The sequence below is a fragment of the Mastigoproctus giganteus genome, chromosome 1 (genome assembly GCF_048544385.1).
Source record: "Mastigoproctus giganteus isolate SK-2022 chromosome 1, ASM4854438v1, whole genome shotgun sequence".
Taxonomy (NCBI): domain Eukaryota; kingdom Metazoa; phylum Arthropoda; class Arachnida; order Uropygi; family Thelyphonidae; genus Mastigoproctus; species Mastigoproctus giganteus.
The window spans coordinates 240723453-240736570 of record NC_143575.1 but is presented as its reverse complement, the minus strand read 5'-3'; the positions used below and the strand labels follow the sequence as shown (position 1 = coordinate 240736570).

General features: G+C 37.8%; 1 protein-coding gene across 1 annotated transcript in view; it reads right to left on the bottom strand.

Moving 5' to 3' along the window:
* Positions 1 to 303: 303 nt before the first annotated feature.
* The window catches only part of LOC150091694 (very long chain fatty acid elongase 7-like), a 111435-nt gene continuing 98620 nt past the window's right edge, over positions 304 to 13118 (bottom strand). The window contains exon 9 of the mRNA XM_090376446.1: positions 304 to 613. Within this exon, the coding sequence (XP_090232572.1) occupies positions 557 to 613 (57 nt within the window). The 3' untranslated portion in view covers positions 304 to 556. The remainder of the gene's footprint in view (positions 614 to 13118) is intronic.

Genomic DNA, 13118 nt, shown 5'->3' with positions numbered 1-13118 from the left:
CAAACCCACAGAACCAACTTTTCATCTTTCTCATTTATTCATTCAACTGCCGTTTCCTGGAACAGCCTTCCTTCATACGTATTTCCTGAAAATTACAGTCTACAGAAGTTCAAGTCCAATGTCAACAAATATCTTCTTTCGTCTTCTCAACCTTCAACCCAAGCATGGTACTAAGTACTATAGGTTGTAATACCTCTCGTGTTTGGGGTTCACATATAGAAAAAAAAAAAAAAAAAAAAAGTAACGTTGTTCGATAATCTCCCGCTCACACGATTCACAATGACTCTGGACACGCACTGAAAGCAGCGAGACGTGACTAATCTCGTTGTGTACAGGGTTGAACTACACGCTGATATGCTGTATGCGTGCGCAATGCAACCATGTGACGTTTTATAAAATCAGTCTCATTAATTTCGAAAGGGCGTTTGTTTATCCGAAAAGATTCCGTCTTTTCTGATTTTACTGTGGGTGAGCTGTCCTTGTGGGGGTCGATATAAGTTTGCAAATAAAATCCACGAACGGTAGAAAGTGCAGTCCGAAGAATGTTAGAGGCTAGTCACACTTCTGCAACACGGTAATCTGAAGAAAGCAGAGTCGAGAATAACAGATGAGCCTGAAATATAAGAAAACAAAAAAAAAAGAACTTATTAATGTTTGTACTTATTTGGAAAAATTTATTCACTCAAGAAAATCATATTTTCAAGTTTTGTTTGAAAAATATGTACAATTAAAAATGTAATTGACGTAATCTTCAATTTTAATACATCATTTTAATCAGTATAAGTAAAATTATCTAAGTAAATAAATGAAATCTTAAATTTTAATTTAAAACTATGTGGCGCCATCCAGTGGCACATAAGCTTAATGATAAATAAATGATACTCTCGAGCAGCAGGAAAATTACTGTAGCCAATACCGCAAAGGATCACGGGAGCCAAAAATATGGGTGATGTGTTCCTATAACGACGTATATCGAAATACGTTAATCGAAACATCGTAAATCGGAGATTTTTTTTAGATTTATTTATTTAGGTCTCTTATTGAAATGTTTTAAAATATTCAGAAGTGAATGAAACTGTCTGGTTGTTGGGAAGGGGTGGATAACTAATATCATTTTATGTAAATTTAACATGTGGTGATAAAAGGTGGTCAAAATATCATCAGGCACAAAGGAGTTATATAAAATGTTATCCACTTAACCTCTCCCTTCTGATTTAGCAATACTGCTTAATTTTAGGCTCTTCTTTCTCAAAAATATTTTCCCTTTTTCATTTTAGCGAAAATATTACTGTGACATGGAGTTCTCATTCTCCATTCTTTTTTTCAATTGTCCCGGAATTTAATGTCAAGAATATACACAACGGCTTTCTGAACAAAAATAAAATCTTCATAGTTATTTATAAATTTAAAAAATATATAAACCATAAAAATATTTACGATTTATTAAACAATGGGCTTAATTAAAAAAAATATATTACCTAATTTTCTTAAGTTTAATTAAATAAATAATTTTTCTGTTTATACTCAGAGACGATCAACGAAGTTTAGAAGACATTCAAGAATCATTACTGAGTTATTATGAAAGGTATATTTATTTAGACAATTTTTACTAATACATGTATATATAATTTATGAAAATAAATAAATTAATTAAATTAATGTTGTCTGGTATTTTTGTCGATTGACATTGTTTCTAAATTATTTTAAGAGTGAATTCCTTCTGCAATATCCCCTTTCATATTTTGTTGTTTTAGTTAAGAACTGATGGAGTTTTTCCTTGGCTTGCCACACGACTGGCATAGTCTTCATTTATATTTAACTCAAATATACTTTTAAGATTGTTACACTTCTTGAAACGTTCTATCCATTTCTCAACCACACCCTTTTTTCGAGACCAATCGTTTATCGACATGCAGCTCGGAGAAACGCCTTCACTATTCTGTTATCATTCAAGGACTTAAAACATCCCCGGGACGTATTAATGACCTGCCTGGGAGTGCTCATGACCATAAGTGCATTGTATCTGAAGAAGTTTATGTTGCCGGGCCGATTTGCATGTTGGGGGTGAAAAGCTAAAATAATTGAGTAATAACTAAAATAAAAGCTAAAATAACGTATAGAGAGGTGTCTGACCGTTAGGTTTGGACCACTCAGAGTTTTAACTATCAACTGGACGGGACATAAGTTCTATGAATGCCCGCGCAGTATATGGACACACCTGGAACTCTATCTGATACTGCAACGATCTGACATTTCCAAAGGATAATGGATCTGACATCGATTATGACCAAACGGATGCCTGACCTGATACCTCCCAAGAACACTTGAAGTGACAACCGGACAAGACCACCTGAAGTGACAGCGGCAGCGGGACAAGACCACTTGAAGTGACAACCCGACAAGACAACTGCACGTTACAACCTGATATGACAAACTGATGTGACCTTAGCCGAACTGACGAACTTTTATGAATGTGACGGCAGCATATACTGCCTTCTCGCCGACTGGCGATCCGGGCTGGCTGTCTTGCCCGATCCGCTTTCTTCCCTCTTCCCTTGGCGGGGTGGGGGAGATAACCGATTCTCTGTCTCCTCCCCTCCTCGCCATCCCCACTCTTCCTCCTGGTGGGGCATGGGCATGCTCCACTGATATTAACTTCAGGTCCTCTTCCCTATTGACCTCATTCTTCTGCCTTTCAACCCCCAGTCTTCAGTCTTCCCTCTCTCTCTCTCTTATCGCAAGCGAATACCCCACACACCTAAATTTAAATGCGTTCAAATTAACTTTCGCCCATATTCTAGGCCTTTTTTTATTCAAGCGACATCACCCTTTACAATTGAAATGAAACTAATTTTTTTTTTAGGTCCTAGCCACTGAAATCTCAGGAAGTTAGGTGGCAGGACCTGCCAGAGTAAATAATTATAATACTGGTGTATCTGGTCTGCCTCCACGTTGCGAAAGTGGGGCAAAGTTGGGCCTCAGTAGGGGTCCAGCGGCTAAATGACCAGATGAACAACGGTACACATCACTACACATGTACAATATCCATACACTTTTAAATCTCTGGCATTTCCAGCAAACTGGCACACCCACCACAATGTAAACTACGCGGAGATGGGGGGAACCCCTGGTGCCGTCTGACCCTAAATACACTTTACAATTTATTCAGAGCTACAAAAGTTGGATGCTTCGTAACTTTAGATAGGATTTTATTAGTTTGTTGGAGTTGAGCCTTGGTGGCTTTCAGCTGTTCATTTTTTTAATAACTTCTTTAAGGAGCTTCAGCAGCGAGAAATTGGTATTGATGCGGCCCTTGTGACCTTGATATTTTTCCTACGGAGGCAGTATTCCATTCTGTACCTCAGTTTCTGTATAATTTTAAGATTGGGAATATCTTTTGTGAAGAAATTCGTTCCTCTTCATCCTCACAATATTTAAGGGGAGTAAACCAGACTCGTCGTCTTTTGAGAACCCTTTTCTTGAGGGGAAGGATCTTCGTGGATGCTGGGGGGGGAAGAGCACATGTAATCAAGAAATATAAATACCACCTCGATACTTATTTTTAGCTTTAAAAAATCCTGCTGCTTCTTTTATACTCACCCGCAAGCGCCATTTAAAGGAGAGTCTTTAAAGAGTTTCTGTTAAATTAAGTGTAGGCGAGACAAACTTAAAAGATTACAAAAATCATTAAAATCTTAAAGGATTTTGCACTCAGTTTGTTCCTTAATGGTCTGGTTGTAAAGTTCTCGCTCCACTTAGTAAAAAAAAAATCGACGTAGTAAACATTGCATGGTAGCTGTAGTTTATGTAAGAAAGATGGAACGGACCCATAAAAGTAATCTCGAAGAAAAGACCCTGCCTTACATCGAAAGATTCATGGTGCACAGAGTTTTACTCCAAGTGACGGATAGATTGGACGTTAGGAAAAAAATGTCAGTTCATGTATTGAGTATTAGCTTGGAGAGATAATTCGCTGATCGGACTACCTAATACCATGTTGGGCCACCGTTCCCACGGATAACATTCACTATTCTCCCAGGCCCTGACTTCACTAGATGTCTGAAGACGTAGGAGGGTAGCAGGTGAATTTGGAATCCAATCAAGATGGGCGATGTCTTCACTGCGTTCCGCGAACAACTTGTGCCCAGTGCTGGTCTAATGACAAGGTGTATCATAGTCTTGGAAGATCCCTTTTCTCTCTGGAAAAAAATTCAACATGGCAGGGATCACATGATCTCCTGAGAATTGTCGGTAGACCTCAGCAGTGAAATGGTGGTTTTTAGGCACTAGAGTTTATAGTTCTTGCCAGAACAAAATGCCCCATGTTAAGGAACAACCGCTACCTATCTAGATAGTGAGCACCATGCACGATAGCTCCATAGACTCATGTTGATTGCAACACACACACACAGGCGTCGGCTGGCGTGTTGCACCAGGTATTTGGATTCATCTGACCGGCACACTCATTTGCAGTTCCCAAGCGTCCAGCCAGTAGGTTGTTGACAGCACAGCATTCACCTTCAAGATGATCAGTGGTAGGTGTCTCTTGGGTTGTGTGCTGTGGAACTCCATGCGTCTGAGTATGTGACGCATCATCACTTGGGATATTGTTCTTGCATTCTCCAAATTGTATTGCGATGTCAACTGTCGCATAGTGACTTGCAGTTGAGCCCATACAACGCGCTGCATCCTTCGCTTATCACAAACATCCATCTTGGGTAATATTTTACAGTTCTGTCGGCGGCAAGTAGTTTTACTCATTCGAAACCATTCTTTGTGCATCATCTTTACCACAGTAGGTCATGAGAAACCGAGAAGTGACGTTTCTGATATGAAAGTTTATTTTGTTAAGTCAACACACTGCTTTGATTTTCATTCTCAATCACTTCCAGAACCGATTATATTTTCTCTCAGAAAAATTAATTGGACAAATTTTGAAGACTCCGTTAATCTGGATTTTCTTAATCCATCGGATTTATTTGAATATAAAACTGCTGCTGAACAGAAAAATTACATTCAGGAATTTTTAATAAAAGCGTCATACAAGTCAACAAACAAGAAAAGAACTGTAGATAGACCTTGTTCTTGGTGGTCTAATGAGCTGTCTAATTTAAGAAGACAAGTACATGAGGCTCGGCGAAGATACCAGCACCATCGACATTGGCTTTCTGCTGAGGTTGAGCAGTTAAATACTACATACATTGATATTAAGAATACTTATACAAAAGCAATCACAAATAGCAAGCGCACTAATTGGATGAAATTAATTCAGTCATCTGATCATAATAATCCTTGGGGACTTCTGTAAAAACTGACGAGAGATCGGCTACATTCACCTGAAATTTTTGGGACAGTACAGGCAAATGGGAATGAAACTTTGGATTGGCATGGAACAATTAATGTAATACTAGACAGACTTTTTCCTGTTGAGGATGAAGGATTGGATACAGATTTTTAATTATCTATCCGTTCATCTAATGATAACTACTTCACCAATGAAAACTCAGAGCTATTCAGTATTGATGAGATCGACTCGTTAATTAAGAAAACAAAATCTTCTAAATGTCCTGGTTTGGATCTTTTAGAAAATATCTTTATATTAAGATTTTACAAGATGAGACCAAGGATTTTGCTTGTACTATACAATAAGTGCTTGTTTATTTCGTACTAGTTGGAAAACAGCGTTAATAAAACTTATTAATAAGCCTGGAAAACCAAGAAATGATGCTAGGTCTTATAGGCCAATTGCTCTGTTGGCGAATATGGGGAAGATTCTGGAACACCTTATGAGTTCCAGAATAACTATTCTTCTTCACGAGGCTAATTTAATTTTCCCTCAGCAATGTGGATTTTGTCCTGGAAGATCCAGGGAAGAAGCGCTAGTGGACGTTTTGAGTCACATAAAAAATTCTTCTTATTAATATGTACTTGCTATTCTCGTGGATTTCCTTCGACTTCCTTTGGTGGGAGACCTTCTTCGAAGGCTACGTCAAGCTAATTTCCCTCAGCTGTTATATAATTTAGTACGAAGCTATTTTTCACAAAGGAAAATACTGGTGAAATCAGAATAGAATTTTTGTCTGTAGAACGAAAGGTTACTCGAGGGGACCGCTAATGTGAAATATGGTACTACAGGAATGGTTAGCACCAACTTTTGACAAGACTAGACTTATTGTATATGCCGATGATTTAACTATTTTAATTGAAGGTAATTCCCGAAGGGCTTTAGAGTCTTCTGCCAACCATGTATTAAAGGATCTATATACGTGGACATTCCAGAACAAGATCACCATTAGTTCTTCTAAAACTAAGATTTTTAAGACTGAATTAGATCTAAACATACCTCCTAAAATTTAAATTAATGGGACTGAACTTCCTCTTGAAACTGAAGTAAAATATTTAGGAGTGACTATTGATTCCAAGCTAAATTTCTCTGCACGTTTTTCTTATTTATCTAGTAAAGTTAAGAAGTTCACTGCAGATATTTGTAGGACATCGAGAACAGAGTGGGGATTGTCGAGAAAAACTTTGAAGTTATACTATTTTGCAGTCTTCCTCCCTGTGGTTACCTATGCTGCTGGTGCATGGTACCATAGGGCAGTAATTGTTAGATTTCGACTAAAACTCATATCATTTCAAAGGACATTGCTGTTGGTCATTCTACCGCCGGGGTGTTACAATTGGACTTTTATTTAGTATTTCGATAGCGATGCTTTGATATCCGTAAACAAATTTCAACTGCATCCAAATGCGGATTGAGATTGACACACAACAAGATGATAAGAGAGTGAAACAAAGATGTTGGAATGAGTTGGTGAACAAATGGCAGGACAGATGGGATACTTCCGAAGCTGGATTAGTGACTAAGAAATTTATTCCTTGGGTTTCTTATTTAATGGACACAAGGACAATAAGTCGTTCTCTATGAGCATGTTCAGCTCTTATATTCTTACAGGACATGGTTCATTAAATGATAAACTGTTTAAATTCGACCTGAGCAATACACCTCTCTGTTCCTGTGGAGAGGCCGAGAGTTGGAGCAATGTTTTGTATGACTGTCCACAATATTTGGACATCAGAAGAGAATTTAAAGCTACTGTGGGAACAATTTCTCCTGGTTAAGAGACTAAGCTTATTGAAAGTCCCTTTAAACTGAATGAGCTTCATGTGCTCACCACTCAAGTGTTTAAAAGCGAAATTTCTGCTGATTCGAATGGCTTTGGAGAGGTCTAGAGTTTATGAAGACAGTGCATAATAGTTCAGTGAAGGAAAGTGTTATCCAGGTAATTGCTGCTTCTGGGTAGCCAAACAACACAACACGCACTAACTACACAAACCTTACACAACACTTGTTTGGCCCAATTTTACAGAGTTTGTAAAATTACAGTGATACGAGGTGGATTTCAACTAACGTTCTAGGAGCCGCTCTTAACAACAACAGATGTCCACATGATATGGAAGTACCCGACGGACCAGTTCACACAATCGTGCCCTTTTGAAACCCCGTGATATCTTTACTACGTCCCATAACTGCTACGTTATTTGTTTCCTTTCATTTATTTATTTATACCCCTTTTACCTTGGAACCTCAATATGGTAGTTGTTCTATTATTTATAATTAAACAACTGGTTCCTCACTTCCCCCAAGGCCCACTACGACATCTAACTGCAATAATACTTTTTTTTATTCAGGGGACTCTCAGGATGTGAGGATCTTCTTATTTTACCCTATCCTGGATATATTAATATGATTCCCTAGAGTGGCTGTGTAGGTTTCTTTTTAATAATGAGACATAGTTAAACAACATACATAATGTTTAATGTATTATTATATATTTACATAAGTCATACAAAATACTAAAACCAAATATACACTAATCACATTCTTCTCCCAATTACAGGAGTACATGTACTGAAGGTTTACTCTTATTTTCTTCAACTCTATCCCTGGACTATATTATCATTTGTATCATCTATTAGGAAGAGCACTATGGCCAAGAATGTTGTAGACCGAATCGTCATCTAAGGGTCAGATGATATAGGGTTGACAGTAGACGAACTATTAACATGTTATAAGTTGGGTTATCTTTATTTCTTCTAAGAAACATCCGATTACAGCCACTGGCCAAGGGTTGAAGATACATATTCTATAATTCTACAGAATATAATATTATACAATTTTAAAATACGTGTAATACTTGTTATCTGATTTACAAATGCTTGAAATTCTTATCTGTTTTAAGACTTACAACTTAATTAATATAAACGGGTAAAAACTTAATGCTGCTACATTTAAAGCATAACTTCTGATTTCACTCACAATAGTGGGCGATACACCAAATTTACATAATCACAAATGTTTACAGCAAGATAGCACACAACAGGTAACATGAACTAACGTATTCATAGACTATCCAACTGTGTAAATGAAACAATCAGTTGCTGTTCCTTATCTGCATCTCGTCTTTATTTTTCTCCTGGTGTTATTATCTCCTGGTCATTTGCCTCCAGGGTGTGACCTCTAGATTTGAGTATAATATAGCTCTTGAGATGGTAAAACGCTTAGCTGTAATTCTGTTTAGCCTTCCCAAGAGCCAGTATTCAAGTCCTAGGAAGGCCTTGCTAACTTGTTTCAGAAGCTGAAGACCACATTTATGGCGCATATAGGGGAATAGGAATAACACATCTGTTGATATACTCCTTCATTAAACTGGGGTTTTTAATACCGATGAGCTCCTGTCTGGTAGACCAGAGCGCCTCGTATATTTTCCTACGAATGTATGCGAAATGCGGATGGGATTCAACCATTCGTCCCATTTGAGTCCAAGGTCGACACGTGACTGAACCTTTTGGACAAGGATATCATTCGCGTATATTGCTATTTTTTTATTTTTTATTTTTTTATTTGCGAAGGTCATTTGTGCAGTCTTGTTTCCTTTAAGTGTAGCCCGATACAGTCTAGGTGTTTTTCAGTTCTTTTAGTTTGGTGTTAGCCATTGGTTGAAGTAGTCAGTTGATTTCTGATCGTCTGAGGCAATAAAAAAATTTATATCGTCTGCGTATGTGATGAATTACTTCCTGTTTTGAACTAAGAAGGGCTCTAGCTCTATGGAAAAAAATGTCGCCGACAAGACACCACCTTGCAGGACTCCTTGATCAACCTGATTTTAGAGACAAAGGAAATATTTAAATACGGTGTTCATTTTTATAGTTAATCAAAGTTTTGTAGTAGTAGTAGTAGTAGCAGTAGTAGTGGCACTTGATGCAAGAAAGCAAGTGTCGGAGCTTATGCAGCATCAGCAAAAAAAAAAAAAAAAAAAAATCACACCATACCCTCCAAATGCCTGTCCAGTTCCTCCTTAAATTTATTTAACCTATCAACTTCCACAACGACAGATGGAAGTTTGTTCCAGCAATTAACCACCCGCTGGCTAAAGGCAAATTTCCGCACATCTATTCTACATCTGTCCTTTCTTAATTTGAACTTATGTCCCCGTAGGTTCGTATTCTGAACAAGTGGGAGGATCCCATCAGAATTCAGCGTGCTCAACCCATTCAAGGCCTTATAGACCTCAATCAGATCACCGCGCAGGTGCCGAGTCTCCAGCCACTGCAATTTGCAGAACTTAAGCCTCTCTTGGTAAGAGGATCCCTTCATTCCCCTCACCAATCGTGTTGCTCTTCTCTGTACACGCTCAAGCAAATCTACATCCTTCCTAAAATGAGGCCTCCAGACCTGTACGCAGTACTCAAGGCGTGGCCTGACCATTGCCTTATACAGAGGGACAATCACCTCCTTTTCCCTGCTAGCAAAATTCCTATATATCATTGACAAAACCCCATGACCTGCCCTAGCAGCCTGTCTACATTGCTCAGAAAACTTCATATCTGACTGCACAATTACTCCCAGGTCTTTTTCATTTTCTACCACCTTAAGTGTAGTACCACACAGTTGGTACGTTTCTCTGGGGTTACTTCTACCCATATGCAGTACTTTGCATTTGTCAAGGTTAAACTTCAGTTGCCACTTCTTAGCCCATCTGCCCAAATTATCTAGATCCTGTTGCAGTAGCACACTGCCATTACTGTCATTAACAACCCTGCCAACCTTCGTGTCATCTGCAAACTTCGACATTAAGCCTGATATACCTTCATCAATATCATTGATAAATATACAAAACAACAGTGGACCCAACACCGAACCCTGTGGGACTCCACTAATAACATTAGTCCACGAAGAGCAGCACCCATTGATTACCACCCTCTGTCTTCTCCCACTTAACCATCCTTTTATCCATTGTAGCAACTTACCCTTAATACCATTCTGCTCCAATTTGTACAGTAGTCTTCCATGCGCAACAGTGTCAAAAGCTTTCCTGAAATCCAAGTATATGATATCAAAATTATTTTTTGCATCCAGTTCCTTTGTGACCACATCATAATATCCTATCAAATTTGTCAGACAAGACTTTCCCTTAACAAACCCATGCTGTGTCTGAATTATTGCTGCAGTCTTGTCTAGATGATCCTGCAATTGTGATGCCATTCACTCCAGAGAGCTTTACTCCGTTAGCAACTGATTGGCACGAGTCCACGCATGTTTTGAAATCTCACCGATGCCACCATACGTGCATTCCGAGAACTGATTGCCACGTGTCTGCAAGGGCTACTCGAAGTCAATTGCGAAACGTTAATTATGGGCATTATGTCCACGGATTCGTTTGAATTATAATGTTTTGCAATGCCTGATTAAATATAGGAGAATTCACTAGAATTTGGTTTAAAATGAAACAAAAAATACAGTACACTGTATAAATTTATATAAGCGTGGAAATTTTACGTTTTTTCAGGTTCCGTACTGGTGAAAAAGTTGTGGAGAGTTTAGCATTCAGAAATGAAAACTGCGTGTTTTGAAGGTGGTTGGTTTATACCGGGACATCAATTTTATTAAGTATTATTGCTGAATTGGATGAGTTCCGTTGTATGATGCTGTGTGAGTAGACTGACTTAGTGATAACAGGCTCTGGTATTGGATATGTTTGAGACTCCATATTTAACTGTAGCGCTTCCAACATATACATACATTACGCCCTTGTTGACAGTGAATTAAATAAACTACATAACTGGTATCTGAAATATTACACTCGTGAATGTCTTATAATTATTAAAAGATGTATTTATTTTATTATACGATGAAAATACTAGAGTAGGATCTGTGCCAGAAATTACATTTATGATTTGTCTGGCTAGTTTGATACAGTGTGGAAAGATTATTTTTGGATTTGTAACAGACTGCTTTGTTACTGGGTGATTTTCTAATGCCTTTCTTACTGTAAGAGGCAATCGATTAAGGAAATGGCCTTCTATGGAAGTTAAATTCCTGAAAGTGGGGTTGAGATATCCAGACCCATTGGGAGCCAGTATTCCTTGGTAACCAATTGATAAATACGACAGCTTACTTGCAGTTGACTTTGTGGCTGGCTTCACTTGCTAAATATGCAGCTTCTAGAACGATTTAAATATCGGAACAATCGAGAGGCTGGCGGCGACTAGTCTTAAAAAGAACATTTAAAACCAGCAAGGAATAGAAAATCTGTGGCTTAGCACCAGAAAAGAGCGATAAAAAACTGCAAATACGATGGTACAAAAGATATCCGCTACCAACATCTGCGATACCAATGAATAGACCTCGACCAGCAACACTAAGTTTCAGACTAAGGTGAGTCTGAATCTGAAACTGCACCTGTCGGAGAGGATTGATCTGAACAGATGTATCAACAGATTCACTAAACTGAACTGCGCGGGATTAAAGGTACAGACAAATGATCATGGGAACGCTGATGAAATCCGAATGATACCTGTATACCTAAGAACCGCTAGAAATTAACAAAAGTACTGGTTGTGGTTTTAATATACAAGAGCACCATTCATATTTTGATACCATATTTTGCTGCAGTTTCATCTAAGTGAGACTGACGATATAAAATTAAAAGCGACTAGATTTGGGTAATGATTGAATATTAACTAAGCGAATAAGAAAATTTTATGGATTTCTCATTTGAACATTTTACAGTTTTATTACTGATTGGAGAGAGAATATTGGGATAAGTAAATTAATTTGATATTGTAGAAGGCCAGTTTGGAAGCATAAGTTTGTCATTTTGGCAAACAGTCAAATAAGAAAACATACGCAAAGGCCTTCTACAAAAAAACCAAAAAAAAAAAAAAACAAATCCTTAGCGTGAGTGAAGCGTTTAGTCCTTGAACAAAATTTATTATATATTATTTGAAAATTTTCGTAAATCGAAACGAGATTCTCGTGCAATTAAGCAAGTATACCTTGCATCTTCTGAAAAACTGAAACACCTTGAACCCAAATGTCCAAGGCGTTTCAGTTATCCCCAGGAGATAAATTCTAGAATGATTATTCATCCGGTTGTGAAGGTTAATGGCGCTCGGCCAATAATAATTTAATTACAAATTGGTATTCTTTGCGAAATGCTCTGTAAACAATAAAAAAAGTAGAGTGGTTATGAACTCTTTTCACACTTTTAAAAATTAATAATTTGAAAATCGTATCGAAAGGTATTTGGTCACGAGAGGCACATAGAGTTATCAGTTTAGAAAACTAATACACGGTACATGTATATTTTTTGCCAATTTTTATTGGCAATCTGATTCATACTTGCCCACCGCTATTTTCTGATATGTTACTAATATGCATGCTAATTCAACGTAGATATAAGTTGAAACTCTTAACGATTTTAATTTATCTTTGGTGTTCTTCCATCGTGAGAAATGACCGATTGTGAAGCTGGAGTCCAGTGAGCAGTTAAACTGGACCATTGAACGTCCATTCAAACCAAACTAGTCAGGGCCCAACGGACCTTTTTGCTAGCTCTTCTTAGAACTTATGGAACAGTTTCAACTGCATCTTTACAAGCTATTACAGTCTTATTACCTCTATATCTATATCTCACATACGAAGATCGAGCTTTGTTTACTTTACTATATTCTTAAAGGATATCTTCTAACGTTTTGTGATTTCACCTACGATGCAACTGCCGATCCAAAGAATGAAAGAGCGAAATGTTGAATTGAGCAACATAAAAGATGGC